The sequence below is a fragment of the Struthio camelus genome, chromosome Z, assembly GCF_040807025.1.
Source record: "Struthio camelus isolate bStrCam1 chromosome Z, bStrCam1.hap1, whole genome shotgun sequence".
Taxonomy (NCBI): domain Eukaryota; kingdom Metazoa; phylum Chordata; class Aves; order Struthioniformes; family Struthionidae; genus Struthio; species Struthio camelus.
In genome coordinates this window covers 28,958,846-28,981,576 of record NC_090982.1, presented here as the reverse complement: position 1 = coordinate 28,981,576, position 22,731 = coordinate 28,958,846, and the positions used below count along the sequence as shown (strand labels likewise).

At 36.6% G+C, this 22,731-nt stretch overlaps 1 protein-coding gene across 1 annotated transcript in view; it reads left to right on the top strand.

Annotated features, from left to right (window-relative positions):
- The window catches only part of LOC138064508 (guanine nucleotide-binding protein G(q) subunit alpha), a 137,160-nt gene extending 115,656 nt beyond the window's left edge, over window positions 1-21,504 (top strand). The window contains exons 6-7 of the mRNA XM_068927388.1: window positions 15,190-15,343; window positions 19,271-21,504. Coding sequence (XP_068783489.1) covers window positions 15,190-15,343; window positions 19,271-19,461 — 345 coding nt within the window. The 3' untranslated portion in view covers window positions 19,462-21,504. The remainder of the gene's footprint in view (window positions 1-15,189; window positions 15,344-19,270) is intronic.
- The last annotated feature ends 1,227 nt before the right edge of the window (window positions 21,505-22,731 follow it).

Here is a 22,731-nt window from a genome sequence, read left to right as displayed (position 1 = left end):
GATCCAGCCTGTCTTGGAGCTAAGCACCCATCTGGGCAGCTTAATTCTGGCTTTCAGTAAGCTGTATCCTGTCTGTCTAGATTCTGTTGGTTTACCAAAACACTAATTTATTATATCTCCTTTTTCATTGTTTGTATCCCTAAGCGTTCCAGCCCCAGAGAGCGCAAGCGAAGAATATATTTCTATATTCCGCATAAAACAAAGTATGTTTTATCTTAATGGTGGTGTGGCAGAAGTATGGAAAGGTTTTAAATATGTTAATTCTCACCTGAAATTTAGAAATTTACAAGAAATATTATTTTTTCTTTCTTACCTCAGTCATGAGATATTTTTTCACATTCTAAAAAATTCAAATCACCTTTAAATTGTGAAACAGTATTAAAATTTCAGCACCAAAGTGACAGAATATGTGTAAATGTCCTACTTGCTTCTTATGGATAACATCAGCATTATATTGTGATAGAATCTAATCCTCCTTTGATCTGTGTGCCTCTTACTCAAATTAAGAGATCTGACTCAACATCTTGCACTATGCTGCTGCTTTCATGGCCTGATTAAACAGTACGATTTTTGTAAGATGGCCTACTTTCTTCTTCTAATTAGTCCATTGCATGAAATTGCCTGAAGTCTTTTTCCTTGTAGTGTATTTTCATGAAGAAAACTGTACTTTCTTAATGATCTGTGTGATTCCTTCTGGTTATGCAGTGTTTCATTAATCTCTTTTTCATGTATGAGCATAAATCTTTAAGAATTACTGTTTACCATTCAGTGCATTCAACATGATATGCATGACCTTGTATCATTTTGAAACTGCTTTAAAGCCCTTAAAACTCTAGATTGTATTTTCAAAGTGTAGTGCATGGTAGACTTTCTGCTGTAAATCTATTTCTTCCCTTGTTTAGCTTATTCAAGAGAAATACATTTGGATTATAAATCAGATGAGGATACACTGAGTTGAGAGGTTTCACTCAGATCTCTCCAGGGCTTTTAGAAACTTAAGTATTTGTGGGTCTGAGTTGGGTGCCTTGTCTGACCTCATACTCTTGGAGGTGTTAAAAGTCTTCACAGTGTGGGAGAATGTATTATAACTATTCTGTAAGTGGACGTCATGCATAGAGAAAGAGATGAGTGTTGATTTTCTAAGACTGCTTGTCTTAGAGAACCCAGTGTAGAATGACACTTAAATGATACATTCATGAAACTGCACCTCAGTGACAAAGATCTGCAATTCAAGAGTTGGAGGTTTCAAACCTGAAGAAAAGCATCCTGCTTCTAACAATCATCACTCAGAAACAACATTATCTGTCTCGAGTGTGGGACTAGTTTGTACATAGCTAAGCATCTGATTTTGATGGCTAAAGAGAAAAATTGCTAAGAATAATATATTTTAAAATCTCTTTCAAAAATTTCAGCTTGTGTAGATTTGAAATGCCTTTCTCTCCTTAAATGCAAATAAAAGGAGGGATACTTAGCTGTTCCAGATTCTGCCCTTAATGAAACAGTAAGTTTATCTAGATTTGTAGGTGGAAAGGAGGACAACATTTCATCCAGAGGACATAATATACTAATTACATGATTAGTACTGTAAATTAAGTAATCTTCCCTCAGTCTGATATGACATGACGAAGGGGAATATTTTATAAGTTAAATTAACAAAAGTGTTTGACCTTTCCTTTTCCCAGAAAAGTCTGACAGGGTTAGTGTTGAGAGAAAAAATGAAGTGATCAGCTCTCTGATAAATTGGTTAATGATGTATTGTTCTGTAGGTCAGATTTTTGCCTAGAGTTATATGAGCAGATCTGGAGAAATTTGAGGTTTTATCAGAGCAGATTTTAGAACTTTTCAATTTTTTTAAATCAACTTATTTCTTTAAATAAAGGACTTTTTCTAGAAAAAGTATATTAGTCCATACTCCAGGATGGGCTGCAATCAAACATGCATCACAGGTAGCTTTTCTAAACACATAAATCTCATGGTCTCAGGGTAGTAAATACAGAAATGAGTTCCAGCTTTCCAGGAGAGCCAGTAATCACTCGCAAATATGGGAGGACTAGAGACAATATAGTATAATTTTAAAATCTAGAAAAGATTCTCTTTTCTCTAGAAAAGAGATTTTCATGACCTTTGCAGAACTTGTTAAATAATTAGTGCAAGTAGGAATGGCAACACAAAGGACAGTATTTATTGATGTTTGAACATCTTTTTCTTCCAGATTAACATGCTAATAGTTTGAATTATGTGATTTCATACTGGTTGCATAGGTTTCTGATGGTCTATGAAAGCATGGACCTTTTATACTGAGAGCTCTTTCTCTTTCTGTATTCCCAGAGGAAAAGAGACATGTAAGCCATGGTTTCCTCAGTTCAGCTAGATAATGAATTAAACTTTGTTAAAATTATAATAGGCTGAATGAAATTTTGAAGTTTTTTAAGCTGTCATAGACAAAAATTTTAATTTCTGAGATCTTGTCAAAGAGTGAAAAGTTACAGAGGTGTTGGACAGCTTAGAATAATCACTAATAAAAGGTAACTTTTAGAGGTAAAGCAATAGGATTGATCTGGAAATCTATTGCACAAAATAAAATGAAGAAGAAATGCCAGTTTAAATCATTTTGGCCAGACTTAATATATTTTGGTTTTATACAAAAAAATCATTGAAACGTCTCTTTGTTACAACAGATAGCTTAAAATGTTAACATGAATGTAATCTTAAAGGCCTGCATTTCATAGGAAGTTTACTTGCTGGTTTTTCACTGACCTTGAGTAGCAAAGCAAATAGAGCCAATCATCTTTGCTTTTAAGATCTAATTCATTCATATGCCCTATCCAGGCCTATGCAAGTAATTTGTAACCCTCTCTTAAGAGAGTTGCTTATGTTATTGGTTCTTATTAATTAGAACAGGAAAAGGTTCTTTACAAATAAAGACTGCTTTTTTTAGGCTTTTTTTTGGGTGCGATGATGACTTGCTTCTCATGCTGCTCCTAGTCTATTGGTAAAACTTGATGTTCTCTCTCCTTTCAGTATCCTTGTTGCCTTCTAGCTTTATCCTTAGATAATACACTTTTAAAGCAGTGACTGTTACATAGGAATGTGTGTCCAAAGTGCAACCATTGAGTTTGCAATAGTCCCCTGCTGAGTCTACTAGGTTTCTGCAACATAGAATAGTGGCTTTGTTTAGCAATAGCTGAGCAATAGGCATAGCTGAGCCCTACTAGTGGGAAAGTGTAACGTTTTTATTGTGGATGTGAGCAGAACGAGTAGGTCCAAAAGTGACTGAAGCACTGACTTCTCCAAAAACCACTGCATAGACCTTGCAGGAACGCAAATGGGTACTCAGAGAAGTGGAAAAAGAAAGATAGAAGGAAGAAGGGGCAGGTGACAGGTGCAGTCCCCTTCAGAAACAGCATAGAGATTAAAATAACTTGAGAAAAGTTGTTTTTAAAAATTCTCTGTCCAAAACATTTCTACCAGGGGTTCTCTAAAACTGTCTAATGACTTAGCCTTGTCTGTAAATACAGTGGCCCTCAGTAGAACTGTATTTAGCTCGGTCTTCATAGACTACTAGGGCTGAAAGATCATGACCCCAGATGAGTAAGTGAAGTAGAACAGGTTGCTCAGAGAGGTTGTAGGATCTCCATCCTAGGAGATGGTCAAAGCCCTTGACTGGACAAAGCCTGAGCAACCTGATCCAGTGACAAAGTAAGTCTTGCTGGGAGCAAAGAGTTGGACAGGTGACCTCCACAGGTTCTTTGCAACATAAATTCTTCTGTGATTTTCTAAACAGAAAAATCTTAATTGAGTTTGACCAGCGAAAGGGAATTTTTCTGTTGTTTCTTTGGAATGGATGGGTTGTGCCTTTGTGGTCATGAGATAAGGTTTTACCATAGCTGCTTTAAAATCCTAAAGAACTCTGCTGTACTGGATAGTGCATATTTGATGTAATGTGACTACCTGCACAGTATTAATTTAAAGTGAAGAACCATTTTGCTATTTTATAAATAACACTCGGATGATTGCAGAACAGGGTATTCAGAAAATTAGGGCTTCTGTACCTCAGCCATAACTACAAATTGAAACTGAAGGAACTTTGAGAGGTGTTCTGCAATGCTTTAATAAAGGCACTGTGGAAGGACGTGATTTTTTTTTATTGATGGGAAATTTTATTATCCTTGGGTTGCCCTAGGTAGAGTGGATTAATGTTGCTTGGATTGTTAAAAAAATATTCACATTAAAATCTAATATATTAAACTGTATGAAAACCTAAAACCCAGCATAGGTATTTTTAGGGTGTATTCATTTGTATGTGTAGACTGGTAAGTAGATGCAGGCCTACAAGCTCATGTTTTGAATCTGGGCAGAGCACATCTGTAAAATAGATGAGTATCCAGGGCCTAGATAAAACTTCTGTAATGTTCATCAGTGTGTTCTGTTAAAGGATGACAAATTGGTGCAATGTTCCAGTCGCACTTTCTTTTGATGTAGGCCAAAAATACAAAATGGCATGAGGCCACTTTTAAGTTTTCAGAGTACTTCTCTCTTCATGGAGGCGATTATCTGAAGAACGTATTTCATTTTTACATCAGAACTATCTTGTTGTTAACATCTAGGCATGTTTCCACTTTTCTTCCAGCACTTTGTGTTCTTTATTCACAGGCTAGTCCTACATGGCTTACTATGAGGGCTGAAAGAAAACAACATTGAGATCAGAGCTCTTCTCTTTTTTTCTGCATTGTGCAAAAACATGTAATAATCCTTTAGTCGTCTGTTGTTTTCATCAGCGTTCGGCCCAGAACAATTGAGCATAGGGCAGAGGGATAATATGAGCTCCCAGATAGAATTAAAATCCTCAAGCAATCTTCATAATTATTTAACAGTATTATATCCATGGGAAGTAAAATCTCCAGAAAATCTCATTGTTTATTTGGAAACTAAAGAAAAATAACACATTTATTTTCTGTGTCAAAACCATTTCCTGTATGTATTATATCACTTCCTACATGTTCATACACATGCATATGTATTTTCTTTTTGGTATGTGCATAAAAAAACCTTTTGAATGTAAACTTGGTATTGGGAAGTATTTGCATAAGAGCCAGAGCCTATTCCTCTATGTTGAGGTGTGTGCTTCGTAATAGAAGTGGGAGGTTGAATGAGCTTGGACCATTTGCAGAGGCTGCTAGAAATGTTCTTGGTAAACATTTCTTGGATTTTTGGATGATATTTTTGGATTTGATGGTTGTTGAAAAATATTAATTTCAATAGATTTCAGCTGTCATTTGATCTGTCTTTGTTTCCTCCAATGTGTACATAAAATTGCAGTATATTTCTAATTTCCAGTTAAATATTCCAACTTTAAATTGTTGAAGACGTTAGAGTTCTCCAAGGTACAACATACAGTTCTTGGCTGCAGAGATGTCTTGTTTTCTACCAGCAGTTCTTTTTATCAGGCTGATCTGCAGAAAGATTCAAGATAAGTGATTCAAGAGAGTAAGGGAATCATTCCTGAACTCTGTACATGTTTGAAGTAGTTTCTTACTGCATCTGAGTTATCCATCACAATATTTGTACAACCATCACGTAGTCTCTCAGATGACGAGTTATGTAAAATTTAAAGCTCTTGCAGTTTTGATACTGGATTTTTTTTTTTTTTTGATGTCATGGAGGTCTCTGCATTTACGTACCACTTTCCTGATTTCCTCTTTTATTTCCTAATTTAACTTTACATCTAGTAGCCCTATTATATTTCTGGCCAAACTGTAGGGTCTTTCTTTCTGTGCAGCCAGACAGTGCTGCTACTTAAGTAATTGCTAGAAGCCTTATGTAGAGAATGGAGACATTCCTAATGAATGTAGACTCCCCAACAAGTAAAAAGCTCAAATGCACAAAATTTTGTCAGATTAAAATAATGCTGGGCATCCTTGTGATTTTATACCCGACCATAACATTAACCCTTCCTCTGTGATCTTTGAGGCCTTCTTTCTGATGCTCTCTTGTGTCGGTTCCTCTTCATCTGCAGTTAGCATCTCTGTTTGAATGCCTTCTCACTCTGTTAATCAGATATGTTCATCTGTTACCAGCACAGACATAGATATATACACAGTGCCAGTTTGTTACTAAAAAAAAATAGATCTTTGTTTATCTCACTGCATTATCTCTCCACATTTCAATGAAATTCAAACCCTCAAAATCCTTGAAATTATAGTTTTGCTAACAGAAACTGTTTAGATTACTAATAATTTATGAGAATATTTTAATAACTGCCTTTTGGAGTTTTATATGTAATTAACGGTATTCCCACTAGATGCCACTCTAGACATTCATAAAGATGTCTAGTTACATGAAGTGTTCCACTACTGATTCTTTATTGTTTCAGATTAATATCGTACTCAGTCTTTTCTCTTGAAGCAGCGGGAAATGCCTCTTTTTCCCTTTAGTGGGTACCAGTAGATACAGCTTTGAAATGCTTCTTTTAGTCCTTTTCACATCTTTCCCAGGATTTGACTTGTTAGAGCCAAATGACAATAAATTACACCAATTCTGTTATTTCTGTGATTGCAGAAGTAATGCAGTTTTTTCCAGAGCAAGAAATAACAGAGAGAATTTTAACATATACATCTGAAATAGAAATCAGTCATTTTAACATGAGACTAAAAACACAGGATTAAAAAAGTATGCATAAGCAAGTGAACTCTTTTCTTGTCTTTTAAAAAATGAGGCACAGTAAGAGTTTGGATTTGGCTAAAGATGTGAGAAAACAGTTTGAGTGATTATATTTATGTTAATGTTTAACAGTCATATAAAAATTTATCAGCATGAAATGTTTTATTTAGTAAAAGGTACATGGTAGACTGAAGTTTCACTTTATTTGTGCTGATATGTTTCGTAAAACATGTTTCCAATTATAAAACTGGATGCTGTCATCATTTGTGAATAAGTAGAACCTTTTTTCTTTATTTGGTAAGACGCTAGAGTAAGATTATCCGAGATTATACGATCTGCTTGTAGCTAGCAAATTTCAGTTCACACATGGAATCTGCCTGCTGCATTTCACTTGTCTGTGTTACATGGTGGGGTGTGTAAATCGGAGTGGTGGCTGTTTCAGGCCACGCGGAGTGGGGTGGAAGAAGCCTGCACCAGCCGTGGGATAAGTGGAGTAACTTCTGGCGACGGTAATGTGCCTGCATGCACGTGGGACTGCCTGCAGACATAAGCAGAGCAGGAACGGCAAAAGCAGTGGTCCTGCTCTTGATTTTCCTTAGGGAGATCACAGCGAGCTGCAGCTGCTGTTGTTAGAGGGGCTGCTGCAGAGGCTGGCGTCACTGCAGGGAACGGCTGCCAGGCACTGAGAAGCCTTGAGCCAGCTCTGTCTATACTACACGTTGCTATGCATTAGTTGCTCACAAGTTTCTTTCTGCAGCCTTTCCATTGCAGCTGAGCAGGATTTTGCTGTAGGCAGTTGGTGAGGTAGGACTCAGTGGTAGAATTGGACCTAGTGCTTGAACTAGCTATTAAATAACTTCTCCCACCTGTTCCTGCCCTCTCTTCAAAGGGCCACACTGTCTTGCTTGGCTTGGCAAGCCTTCCCTAACATTGCATCTCATATAAGGTCGGATTCCCAATGCTGGCCTCGCCTCATATTCCTTGCCATCCCTGTTTTCAAAACTAGTTCATAATTCTCCAGCTGTATAAAACTGACAAAACCTACTTTAGTTGATCTGTTAGTGGTCTCATGTTTCCCTTAGTAGTTTAGAAGATTAAGAAGGTAAACGTTAAGTCAAAGTATCTGTATTTTTCAGAGTTGCAATAGAAACATATCTAGTGGCTATGAATACAAACTTTAGTATTGCTAGCTTAGTAGAGATTTAAGTGATTGAACCATGCATGAATTATAGGGCTTAATTTGCCAAGAACAGCTGGTTTTAATTTAATTTGAATTCCTTTTCTAATACAAGTTTTCATAAAAACAGTTCTAGAGTTCCTTCTGCAATTCATAAAGCTTTTCTTATGAAATATTTTACAGCTCTTTTTGTAACCTCCTGTCCAGCACTGAAAATTATAGACATGATTTGCACTTACACTAGGGACTTCTTTACACTGTTCAAGTAGGAACTTGTAAATTAAAGCATACTTTCTGCTCTTTCACTGATGTAAATTGATTTTTATCTAAATGAGAACGGGACCCATCATATGTGCTCATGCACACTGTGACAGTCTCCCCCAGTTTTTCTTCTAACATGAAAGGGTTTTGGTTTATGGATAATTGAGAAGCTCAAAAGCATTTCCAAATCATTTGAACTTGGCTAGCTAATGTTGGACTGGTTCGTGATGGCAGCTTTTTAACACTGGGGAGACTTAAAATACTGAGAATAGCAATGTGGTGCTTCACTCAGACAGAAGATAGTAATTTGGTATGTCACAGACACATTGGGTCATTCCCCCATGCTCAACTAGTAGGTCTGCGAGCAGAGACAATACCTCTCATGTAGTCCAAAATAAAAAGGGAATGTTGTTTTTAATTGCCCCCTTTCCAAAAACAAAACACCAAATTTTATTCAGCGGAAGTGGACTTTGTTTTCCAAGATCCATAAAATCTTGTAAAATAAAACTGTTAACTGCAAAAAAATACTGTAGCATAAAACTGTTCCACAGTAAAGAAAAAATGTGCCCTGTTAATGAGAAACATTTTTCAGAGAGTGAGTAATTCAATAATTTTGTATTGTCAGACATTTTTTAATTAAACTGATTAAAAATACTATGGTAGTTACGTTGCATGTATGTTTAATTAGGGAAAATGTTAGGTATCCAATGGTATAAGCTATCATTAGCAATGGAAAATGAGACGCTCAAGAGAAATTTAAATAATAACGAACACTATCACTGGAGAAATTACATCTGGGAAAAAAATAGTTTTATGTGTCATAACATCCATAAAAGCTGATTTGCTCCTAGACTTTGAATAATAGAGGGATGAAAACCTTGAACAGGTTGGTAAGAGGTTGATTAGTCCAAAAAGAAAAAAAAGAATTATTGTTTATTTTTGGAGTAGTCCTTGAATCTCTTTGAAAGGAAATAGTGGAGCCAGCTTAGAACTTTTAGTCTGTTCAAGGTAAATCTGAGGACCTGTATTACTTTACCTGCTCAAGCAGGTACAGTCTGCTTGAGCATAAAAATAAAAAAATCTCTAGGCCATCTTTCAATTACTGTAAAACATCTATAGAGTACACGACTGAGTGACAAACCATTAAAATCTCTTTTCACTGTCATTAACACAGCAGTCTTCCATTCACCTCTGAAATAACTGGAAAGGTTTAAAAAATGCAATCTGACCATAGCATAAGCTGTTGGGAAAATCATGAAGGGCAGGACGGTTCAGAACTGCTGACCCTATGCTGCTCAAGGGCCGAGAGCACGTGTCCTGCAAAGAGAGGTTGAGGGAGCGGAGCTTGTTTAATCTGATGAAGAGGAGGTTAATACTTGCCAGCTTGAAGAGCAGTTGCAAATGTGCCACAGAGCCAAATTCTTCTAGGTAAACAACACAACAAAGATCAGAGACCACAACTATGGCTTGGGAGGTTCAGGCCGGACATCAGGAAACTGCTTCTCCTTGGAGGTTAGTTTAGCCATGGGAGGAAACGAAACCCAAAGAAGTGGGGAAATCTCCATGCTTAGAAGCTTTCTAGACTTGTCTAGACAAAGCCGTGACCAACCTCATCCCACTGTGCTGGTAGGAAAAGACTGGATGAGGTGAGCCCCAGAGATCCCTTCCAGCCACCGTTTCTGTGACAATACCCTGCTGTCATTTCGGTGGTGCTTAAATGGAAGGTATGTGATGGTCAGCATGAGCACTTAGAGAGCTGTTTACATGTAAACAGACTAAATATGAGATTGTTACTTGCTCATATTGTAAGGTGCCTAATGGTCTCAGCAATGAAGCAGCATCTGTGCTACTGTACACACAGAGTCATGCTTTATGTCTTCACCTATGTGCTCCTAAGTTATAATAGTAACTACTCTCATCTAACTGCAGTGTTTTTGTCACTGGTAGGCCCTTACTCTGAAGCCACCCATTTAGCCAAACTGAATGTGTGTTGGGTAGGAGCAGTATTATTGTACGAAAAGTCTGCTACTGAAAATAAACCATAGATTGCTGTTTCTAATTTTATAATGAGTAAATTCTGATGAAATAAAGGGAGAGTTCTTCTCTGAATTTAACTGTCCCAGTGTCTTAATACAAAGAATATAGAAGGTTCCCTCTTGGGAAGAGCTTTGTAGAGATGGAAGAGCATAGGTGGTATTTTTCTACTCCATTCCTAGCAGAGCAGCTTACAGAAGGATTTCTTGCTTGACTTATGCCTGATGGTAACAAAGGAGACATTTTGTGGAAGTACATGCATATTTATAATTAGAATTGTGCTTAAGTACTTTACTGATTCCAGATTCTTTGCATATTAATAACAGTTTGTAAGAAATTAATTCTTCTCCTAATATTTATCTTTGGGGTTAAGTTGGATATTTATCAGCTACGCCCAAATAAATTTACTGCTCTTGCTCTTCATTGTAAATATGCTGAGTTGTTTAGTGACAAGTTTAACAAAGAGTACTTAAACTCAAAAATTCAAAATTGCAGTATTTCCTTATACAGTCCATCACTTTCTATCGGAGTTTAAGCTATAACATTTCATCTCCATACGGCTTTTGTTGTGCCTTTGCTTTCTGTTAAACTTTGTCTCTCCTCTGTCAAACACCAACTACAAAGAGCAAACAGTTTTATTCCAGTATATGGGCCATTCCATAGAACCTAGAGACTAACAGTATTTCGTAAGAAACATTTTTAATTTCAGGTTTTCAGTGATGGCTTTTGGGACAGTTTTTTAAAACTACTGAGAGTTTAATGTGTATTTAGTGAGCTTTTGTCTACCTTCTTCATAAGGACACGAAAAGAGAAAAAGGCAGTGATATCTCCCTTAAGACAGGCAACTGATTGATTGATAAACATTTTATTGACTTCCTGAGGGGCTCAGTTTTGGAAAGACCCACCCACCTGAAGGTGAGGATTTCAGGAAAGGGAGGGAAGATTTAGGCCCGTAGATGCTGTTATTCTTAAAACTGCACACAAGGAGAATATGCAAGTACGGTAAATATGCAGAGAGTATTTATTCGTCTTCTCTTTAAAGCATGTTAGGAACTTTATTTTCTGCCATTTTAATATTTAGAGGTAGTACTGTCCATACTGTGAGTGTAATTTGTGGCAACAAAAAAGCAGACAACAAAAATGGTTTAAAATCTTTTTTAAAAAAAGCATGAAGTTAGGGTATGTATTCACTAGGTTCTTTCCCCTTCTCTGACTCACCACAAGTCTTCTGAAAGTTTTCGACTGTGATATTATTGTTAGATCTATGTATTATAAGGTTGTAAAAGAAATGAACAACAGAAAAAGGAATAGAGATAACATTCTCTTTGGAATTTCTTTGGTTTGATCTTTAGCTGTCAAAAGTATGGTGCTGTTGTGACATATCACTGCAATAACTGTCCAGTAATTTACGATACTATCATATATACCTAACACTTTTCTTTCAGAGGATTCCCGAGTGCCATACGCAAACACAAAAACAAGCAAGGTCTGCAGGAGGAGGCAATATCTTTTATTAGAGCCGCTGATAGAATTGGAGAAAACATGCAATGAACTGAAAGGAAATGTGAACTTTATTAAATTGATTTCTTCACAAGGCTTTGCAAGACACTGTTCTTAAATATACAAATGATAGGAAATCTGCATTGAATCCTTGGAAGTGATTGATCTGCCCTCTTGACATTCTTGCACTATCATCTTATTGCATATGTCTTTTGAGAGGGCAGAGTTGTCTGCGGATCGTTGCAATGCAGCCAATATTTAGAGAGGAATACTGGTGACATCTGAAGTCTTCTCTCTATTGTAAGGGCAGACAGCAGCATGGTGTGGTCTTTGCCATGAGAAGAATTAAGGAAATTCATTGACCTCTCAATTATGGATCTTAAGCAGAGTGTCCTTTTTCTTAACTGATTTGGACAGCTTAGCACCCTCTGCCAGCCTCCTTAGAAAGTATTTCTCCAGCCTTCCTGATGTGTTAATCACTGCTGTTTCCTTCATTCCGCAGCCCAAGATGTGCTAAACAGGCTGTGCTATAGTAATGTGAACCTGAGGTAATCCCTATACTGAGGTAGTTACCTTTCCTCAGAGCCACCCAGTTAGTCTGCAAGACTTTACTGTCTGCCTTCCCAGTAGCCTCAGCTGGTACTTCTGTATGGAGCAAAATCCTCTGTAGCTTAGGAAATAATTCTCCTCAGAGGACTATGGCAATGTACTGTGCTTTTTTTACCATTTCTCGCAGTTCCTGGTAATTTTGTTTATGACTGGATAGCTGAACACAAAATTAGCAAGGACTAACGTCCATTGCCGTTGTCTCTTTAAAGCCTGTTCTCCCAGCATCAGGACTTTTGAAGGCAAGTGACTTCTGTATGAAGTGAAGCTTGCGACTAAACTAATGAACACAATGAAGAGAAGGAAGCTCGGATTATCCGATAGTGTTGTATTGACTTCAGTTACTGACATCCTGAACTAAGTATTTTTCTAAAGCAGTCTAGCCTTTCTTTCAGCTCTATTAGGCTGCACTTGTTAAACCATCTCTTTAAATGATTTCTCAAGGCAGTAATTATTTACTGTAATAAATCATTAATTTTTCATAAGAACATCTTCTAGACCACCTTCTTAGTAGCAAGTCTTCTGTCTTGGGATTTCAGACTGGTCTTGACTTAATTGAACTCTCTGAAATCATGGAAACCTGCTTCATCTCTATCTGTTTGTGGTCTTCGGTAGATATCGCATCCAGGAGAGGTCTAAACCTCTAAGCAGATGCCCAAAGTCAAGTCCAAAAGACCTTTAGAGACATTTATAAACCTGTAATAGGAAAAAAGTGACTGTGGTATAGAATGGAATTCATATTATATGGAATGCATAATGTTACATAATGCAAGACATACTCTTTTTACATATTTTGTTTTTTGTTATATATGTCTCCTGGGATTTTTATGATTTGCGGCAATTACAGAGGTAACATTGTAGTTGATAAGATGCTAGAAATTGTGTTAGGCATGAGATCAACCTGGATTTATTTAGCACGCCTTTTCTGCTTCATCTTGTTTGGCATCCCATTCAAACAGAAGATCAAAATGGATTCTGTGTATAGTAACCATCTTTGCAAAACCAGTTTTCTGGAGCTTTCCTGGAACAAGGGTCATAAATTTGTCCAGACTGATATATTTATTTTGTCTATGTAATTCTGTGTTATGAATATGAAAGAAGTGTCAGCATTGTAGAAGAAAATGTTGCCGCACTTTTGAAGAGATTTTGGAGAAAGCAGGCAACCTTTATATAAGTAATTTCTGTCCTTGTTTTCTATGCACTCGTTGAGAAGTTTTCAATAGCTCATAAATTTGCTATAAAAGAAGAACACAGCTGCTAATCCACTGGTGATGCTCTTTCCCTTTCTGTGATTGTCAGATTAGAAGATACTGATTGTTAATGAGTTCAAGTAGAGATTTAGAACTGAAACAGTGGCTTGTAAGTTTACATTGCCTTCCCTGTCTTTTTTTCAAGCTATCAAAGTGAAGATTATCGCTATATAGTTTCTATTGCTACGGCTATATAGCCTTTGTATAGGGTGTTGTATAGACAAGATGTCTGTACAGAATGTTGAGAGGAATCATGGTCTGATTATGCTTTAATGATTAATGAAAAGACTTAAGGTTTTATGCTCAGCTCTGCTGATAGCTTAATTTTTATATTTTCTGAATGAAATCCTTGCACCATTGAAGTCAAAGTGAATCATAAGAACTGACTGCAAAAAAGCAAGGATTTTGCTCCTCTGCCTTAGTTTCTCCATCCATAAATTCAGCTGTTTATTCTCAACCACCACTCCAGCGGGCTATTATAGTTGATAAACTTCTTGACGATCTTGTGACGATGTGAGATGGTTAAACCATCCATCAACTTCTGCAAAATTGAATTTTTACTATTCTTTTAGAGTTCCTATTCTTCATGCTTATACAGTTCACTTTAAAATGCAAATTGATGCAAGTCAAGATACTTTTACTGCAAAACTGTCTGAATTTTCTGACAGACTGCTGCATGGCTTACCAACAGCAGAATCTGCAGGATTTACCTACTTACCGTTGTTCTCTGGAGCCCTCTTGGGTGATGCCCTCTTGTTTCCAGGGGGCAGCTTCTAAAAGCTTTTGTAGGTAGTTATCAGGCCTGCCTTAGAGTTTTCCTTATAAAGAAATAAATAGACTTAATCCCTGGTGCTGAACTCAATATGTTCTGACTCTATACTAACTGCATCACGTCAACCTAGCAGTTCTTCAGAATTGCATTGACGCACAATGTAATTTTGGAGTGTCAGAAAGCTCTTACAAACATTACTGTAGATAGACTTCGCATATATTTCAGCTATAGTGCAAAGTGCTTTTCAGGACCAGTTATTTAAAGTAAAGGCTAGCCCAACAGAGTTACAAATAAATTTACCATTTGTACGTTTTTTTGTCATAAGATTTTCAGGTTGGGAAATAGTCTCAGGTTATCAATGGGTAAATGCCAAATCTACCTGTAACTATTTTAAAGCTGATCTCTTTCTAAGAATTAAGGAATACTTGCTGGTAAAGTTTGGGAAAGGTGTATAGAACAAATAAATTTCTTAAAACTTGACTCAGGTATTATGTCTTGCTGTGGTACATTTGTCCCTGCCTTGAACTGCATGCATTTCAATATCCACAAGTTTGTTGGCTGTCATAACTGTGCGTAGGCAGATTTTACAACCGGTACCTATTACAGCTTTCATATTCATGAGCTCTGTTTTAAAGAATACTTACACTTGAGTAGTTGAGTTTGCAAAAGGAAAACTGCCTGCATTTTTAAATAATTGCCTACTTACGAATTGTAATTGAGTCAGTTAAACCTTATGTTTCGGTAAGAAGGTTCAAAAGATGAAATGGTTCTGTTTATCAAATATAATATAATTGTATGGATTGAACTCAAAATTTATTTTAAAATTGTTTTCATAATAATTTTCCTAGTTTTCACCACATAAATTCCTCTTTCTCTCTCTCCCTCCCTCTCTCTCTTTCTTTTTTTTTCTTTTTTTTTTTTAATTCCAGAATCGAATGGAAGAAAGCAAAGCACTCTTTAGGACAATTATCACTTATCCATGGTTCCAGAATTCTTCAGTCATTCTGTTCTTAAATAAAAAAGATCTCTTAGAGGAGAAAATTATGTACTCCCATCTAGTTGATTATTTCCCAGAGTATGATGGTGAGTATATTGTCACCAGAGCTCATGCTCCATTTACACTGCTGTAAGGAAAGAATGTAATAGCCTTGTCCAGATGGTAGACAGACATATCCCTCAGTATATTTTGCTTAAAACGGAAAGAAGTGTTTTCACTCATATTACACTTAGGTGTTCTCGGGGCGAAGATTATCACCCATTGCTTACATATTCATTGCAAATATGTACTTGGTACCTCAAACGGTTAATTTGTAGTTTAGTGGTTTACTGGTCATTTTTAAAAATAAATTATATGAAATGGAAAACTGATCAAAAATAGCAATTTTCAATAATCCAAATTTTTAAAATGTGACTGAAGTCTTGTGGTATTTTTTAGATTGCTAGGATTTCATTTTATACCTTTATTAATTGTGAATGGGGTGACAGTACCTTTCATGTGAAATTGTTGATCCTAGATAAATATTGTCATACTAGCCATGGATCCCATTTTAACCTTGTTCATAAGTTGGGCTTGCTAAAGTAATTAAAACCAGAGGTGAGATTTTGAACTGAAGTATAACAGCAAAAAATAAATAAAAATGTATTTCTCATTTTTACACATTATCTTACCTACTTTTAATTTTTCTAGAGGTTTTGTTTTGTGGCTGGATAGCTGAAGAGAAGACCATAAGTTCTCTGTGGCTCACAGAGAAACCAATATCACTCCTCCCACCCTTTCATTATACCTTTCTGATTTCATGCTTCCTTTATTTTAATTTTGTCACTTATGTGGAGTTTAATGTGCTTGTCTGAGAAAACATTATGCAGATCACATAGCTGTTTCTTAGGAAACTGTAAGAAAGTTCTCCTGAGGTGAAATGTTAAGTATTTTAAGGTAACTGAGTGGAGGCTTTGATAACAAAGAGAGGAAAATCTTAAATTCAGATAATAAGAGGATTGAAGGACTAAATATCCCTAAATATGCCTGTTTTAAAAAAAAAAAATCTCTTTTGTCCCACCAGGGCAGATTTGAAAGCTGCAGAAAAGGTTAAATCTCTGATTTCAAAAACGGAGAGTAATGATAAAAAAAGTTACAGCTTTTTTCCTGTTTGAGAGGAAGGAATCTGTTTGCAGTGAACGGCCTGCAGGATCAGACCAATTCTTACTTATCTGTCAGTGTGAATTTAGTTTGACTGTGCTATACAGAAGACAACTGACAGGTGAATGGAAAATATTCTTGTGCTTTCAAGTTTATTTCATGTGACAAGTGGCCTAGATGACATCCTGAAAGTGGGAAGACTGTACAGGCGCCTCTCTGTTATCATCGCAAGTGGAGATATACCTGTGTTAAATGCTTGTCTGCAAAAAAAAACACACAAAATTCAACCAGTCAGCTCAGAGAAACCCTCTTCCTCCTGTCCTTTGCCACTGGTTGGTGGGGGGAAAAGAAGGCTTTGGACCAGCAGGGCAATTGGAGTCAAGACCTGAAAGTCTTCAAGCATCTTTGACTCTAATTCTGCCAATCTTGCTGAACTGAGCACCACAGATGTGGTTAGAGTTTGATTAAATTTCTTCTGGTGGCAAGGTGGGCTAACACAGCCCGTGGCTCTCCAGTGTCTCTGTGCAGTTCCCTCTGCTGTTCCAGCGCCCTGTTTGGGGACCTAGGAGGGGGAACAAATTTGGGAAACTGATCAGAATTAGGTATTTTTCAGCCATGTCCTGTGTGGTAGCATAAAAAAGAAGGTAGTGTAGGGATGAGAGCCGCTAGCCAGGGATGGCAGGTTAAACTAAGCAAAGTAGCTCTGCTGCACAGCATGTCAAAACAGCTTTGGATGATGGAGGAAGATGTGCTCGGTGGTCAGAGTATCAGATGAAGGTATCTTTTCGTGGCTAGTGCTAAAAGATTGTCTGGGACTGGAATGAATATCTGGGAGAGGGAGAGGGGCAAAGAGAGGGGGGGCCACGTTTGCGAAGACAAGAAAAATGCCATTTTATTGGATCACGCTCCTCTCCAGAGTCTCCAATGAAAATGAAGTAGTACTTTTTACATTGAACTTGACAGTATCATGTAGACAGACCCTTTGAAGACTGCTGAAATAGGGAGCAATGGACATCAAACCTACAAGTCACCGTATTGAGTCAACCCCTTTGTCTTGTAAATCTAACATGGACTCATTACCTTTTTAAAAAAAATTCCTGAGGTAGCAAACTTGCTTTTTAACCTCAATTTTACATAATTCAGCTCCAGACAAACAGAAATTTAAATTACATGGTCATCAGCAGAGCTCTTGTTAGGTAAGAAAATTGGGATACAGACAGTAGTGCGGCAGATTTCGAGAGGGAGACAGCCCTACCCAAGTCTAGGCTGTTAAACTGTTTAACAAAATTCTAGGAAGTTGATTAAAACAGTAAATGGCTTATTTTGAAAAAATCATTAACAGTCTTTGAAAGTCTGAACAATCTCCTTTAGAAATATTGCAAATTTGGTAAGAGTAAAAAAAGCACTAATGAAATTTAGTGTTACTGCTCTTTTTGTAGAAGCTGGGTGACCAGACCAAAGGCTAGAACCTGTTGTGTTTAGAAGCTGTAAAAATTGTGAACAATCAGTAGTCCTGCCTCAGAGAGGTTATGATCGTTTCCATGCTCTTCTCTACATCTCAGCAAATGTGTAGGGTTTTTTGTATGTGTGTTTGTATGTGCATATGTATAGATATGTCCATGTGCATACACCACTATATTGCAGAATCATCTTTCCCCTCCACAGGGATTTGCAGCTGATGGGTAACGGAAAGCATGTGATTTCTCTTTTGTGCCTCCTGTGCTACGTAATTTTTGCAGTCTTACCCAAGTTAGGAATATTTGTCCTTGTAAGCTTTAAGCATTGAAAATAAGTTTTATAATGCGATTACTGAAAGATAGGTGAGCACATGCTGTCCTGAGAAGTAAATAATTCCATAACTACTAAAGAACAGAACTTTCTAGCAGCTGAGTGCTGGTGTTTATATTACTATATAACAAAATCAGGACTAATGAGGAGACAGGAGGTGGAGGCACGGCAAAAAGTGTCTCATGTGCATAATGTAGAAACTTACATTCCAGAAACAGGAGGACAGGGGGGTAATGGCCTATGAAAATTGCACTGGATTGGCGGAGCAGAATTGCAGCATAAGAAAAGGACAACTTGTGGCTAATGTTCCTGCTTCTGTGCTGCTCTTTCAGCTGTGAACGTGAATGAATCCTTACTCTTCTAGATCAGAAGTCATTATTTTGCCTGCTGTCTCATGTAAAGCTGAACATGCAGTTTGGTTACTCTGTGTCCCTCTGAGAATTACAGCCTTAATTTAGATCTAATAGGATCGTTATCATGTGTAATTTAGATAATAATGGATTTGTTAGAACATTAACTTTTTGCAATTAAATAGTTTCAACTAGAGAGCGCGTGTATTTTATTATCACTAAAGTAAATTAAGTTCTACTGATGACAGTGTCAGACCAATTTAGGACGTACTTTATTATGCTACCAATTAAAATCCTCATAAAATTAGTAACTGTTACAGTGCTAGAAGAATTTTCTTCAGGTGGTGTAGACTGAAAATTGGCCAGCCCTCAAAATTTAAGGTATTAATTAGAATAAAGTAACTAATTCTTCTGTTCCTCATTTTGTGTGGTTGTAGGTCATCTATTTCATCTCTCCACTTTAAACAGTATAAGGGAAAATCAGCAGGAGAAGAGTAGCTCTGCATGATCAACTTCTGGAATTTCCTTCCATCTTTGTTTTTAATAGTTGCTATTGGGAAGAAAATAGCCAGTGAATGGTAGTATATATTAGTAAAAAGAATTTCCTTTCTTCTCTTATATGAGGATCACAGATTAAGTCTTTCTTCTGTTTTCTGCTTGAAAATTTCTCCTGTTGAAGAAGCTCAAATATTGAATTGACTTAAAGAAAACTGACTTCCTTTTCTTCATTGTTAGGACCACAACGGGATGCACAAGCGGCACGAGAATTCATCTTGAAGATGTTTGTAGACCTGAATCCAGATAGTGACAAAATTATCTACTCCCACTTCACATGCGCTACAGACACAGAGAATATCCGCTTCGTCTTTGCTGCTGTCAAGGACACGATCCTACAGTTAAACCTGAAGGAGTACAACCTGGTCTAACTTTGCCTAGGAGGCCCTCCAAGACCACCTTTGCGTGATTGAAGTTACACAAGAGGGACTGTATTATCTGTGAAAACAATTTGCATAATACTAATTTATTGCCGGCCTGGACTCTGTGAATGTCCACAGAGTTTGTAGTTAATATTATGATTTTATTTAAACTATATGGAGGAAAAACAAAAGATGCTGAAGTACATTCACAGCACATTTCCTCATTTTTTAGGCAAAACCTTGTGACTCAATGTGTTTTAAATTCTCAGTCGTACACTCACAAAGGATAGCAGTTTGTTTGCTATTGAAGCAAAGTCAAGCTGGTTTCCTCTTTCCCCGACCCTTTCTCTCCCCCTCCTTCCCCTACCCTCTTATCTTTTTAAAGGTACAATGGCCTTTGTTTCCCCAGTTGCGTTCCTTGGTAAAATATTTTCTGTTGAGTGATCAGGAAAATACTATCATCTGAATTTAAGACATCAGACATTCTAATTTTACAGTATGTACTTTCTCTGAAGGATCAAAAGTATTGATACTGTGATTTTTAAATTCTTGACGTGGATGTTTTCATTCTGTCTTCACTTTTGAGGCTAGAATATTTGCAATTGCAGAATAGAATTACAATTCTCTATGAATTTTAAGTTTAACCATACTCTCGCGGCTCAGAAGGATGCACAGAAGACAGTAATGAAATAATTAAGACACAAACCTGGGATGTACGTGGAATATGATAGAATCTCTTTTTAATTGCCATGTGCCATTTTTTTCTCTTTTCTTTTACTCACAAATGCCAAACAAAAATGTCATAGACACTACATTTTCCCTAGTGGCTATAGCCTGAAACAGTGTTTTTTTCAGTTGTGTGGGTTTTTTCTTAAGTTAGAGCTTTTTAAAATGTTTTTTTTCCACAGTAGAAAAATTATTTTTTATTGTATAAGACTAATGTTGCCAAATCTGGCTTTTTATAAAACCGATACTCTTGAAACGTGAGATACTGATTAAAATGCCAAGTTGATGGATTGGGAACTGACCTGGTTGAGTCAACTGCCAAATGATAAACAAACATAGTTTCAGCTCATGTGTTCCCTTTTTTAGAAAGTGTTCCATTTTCTAATGCCAAAAACAACAGTGTGAGTGAATATGCTACTAGGTGCACCATGCACATGCATATGGTCTACTAATTTGAAAACAGTTTAACTCTCTCCTTATGTCAGAGATGGCATGAGATTGCATAGAATGTTTTCTGTGATAATATCAAGGCACCTTTAGTTGTACAACATGAAATTATTGATGAGTGATCACACTCAGGAACCTTTCTTGGTAAGGTTGCTTGTTAACTGATTCACAGACATTTGATAGGCTTTGCGCAAAATAGCCTCTCTCGATGTTCTTTAAAAATAATTATTAATGTACATGAAATGGTGAGAAAAAAATCACTCTAGAAATTTAAATGTGCAATTTTTTTAACAACAAAAATACAGCACACGTTGATGAGCCTTTATTCTGCAGCTTGGGTTGGAAAGTGGTTTTTGACCAGATACGTGATAGCTAGGAAGCTACAGAGAACTCAGAGGTCAGACATGTAATTGGATTGGTTATCTGCAATGCTAAGTAGCACTAGAGTGCACTTAACACAGAGATTGCTGCCTCATTAGCCGCAGAGGGGAGGTGGAAAAAAGAATGGCGGCTTAGTGGAGTACCAAAGTTACCAATAAATACTAATGAGGTGTTTTTCATCCTTAGCCCTCCCGACTCCAAAATGACAATAATAACAGTTGCTATTTTTTGCTCCCTTATTGAACACCTTGTAATTTAAAACTGGTTGTAGGTATAGTGCAATTATGAATGCTATAATCATTGTACATACATCTCTCTATATATATATATGGCAGCATCCATATTGGCTTTGTAATCATTAATTTTTGGCAAATTGAATGTGCTGTATTGATATGTATCTATGTAATTGTATTGTATGTCTTATAGCTAATTCACATTTTAAATAATGTTATTTTATTTACTTTTTTAAGAGAGAAGAATGTAAATTTTGTCAGTTTATTTCTGACTAGGGATTTGTTGTTGTTTTTTATTTACAAAACAAAAAAAAACTTACTGTAGTACAGAGCGGTACCAGCATCGTGCTGTATGAAATCATTTGCACATTCCTGAGTAGAAGTAAATTTGAAACAGCCAGAGGACCTTCACATTCAAAACAATGCTTAAATCTTGTCAGGGCTTTACACAGATGTAAAAAATGGTATTGTTAGAACTTATGCCATTTACATCTAGGATTGGAACATAAGCGCTTAAATGTAAACTTAATTTGTATTTGGCAAATTCACAGATTTTACCTTTCTAATAGCCTGTATTAGAAAAGTGAATTTAAAGATATTTCAAACCATTGTGGATAAGTACTCATGGGTACGTTTCCCTAAAAATACCGTGAAGAAATACAGGAACGTCAGGTCAATTAAACAGTACTTCAGAAACTGTAGATCTAACAACAACAACAAAAAAGTCACTAGCATTAACAGGTTTAAGGAGTCAGAGCATTTTATTTATAAAGCTAAAGCAGGTAGATGTAGGTTATAAAAAGTGACACTGACATTCTAAGTAGGTGATCAGAGCAGTTAGTCTTGTTATATATGGCATTATAAAATTGGTCCTGATCTCGCTATAAACACAACAGAGCTTCTGTTTCCACTGTTGACTCTGGGATGCGTGATAGTATCCCTTCTTGTAACCTGGGAATAGATTGGCCACCTTGGATTCAGTGATATAAATAGAACTGTAGCAAAAAAAAAAAAAAAAAAAGGGAAAAAAAAAAGCAAAGATGCCAGTGGTATCTAACAACAGTTTGGGGATTTTTTGATTTTGTTTTGTTACGGGATTTGGGGGGGAGGGGGAGAAGGAAATGTGGTTTTAAGTTTTGTATAAAAACAAAGCAAAAGTTTACTCATGCTTTATAGTTATATTGTGATTGCAAAAGTTTTCAAGAGTGTGTGCCACTGGGCTACTTCTGACATATTTTAGGTAAGTTGAACCTGTGGCAGTGTTTAGATCATCTGAGCATGTTCTGAAAAAAAAAAATATTCAGCATGCCAAGGCAAGCTTTACATGAATCACCTAACACAGCATTGCAGTGTGACAGTTTACAAAAACATTTCCTTTTTAAATGACACAGCTGTTCCCACTTGCAATATATTCCGTTGTTGTTGTCGTCATTATCGTTGTTGTTGTTGTTCTCGTCGTCGTTTTAATTGGTGATTTCTATTATGCCTTATA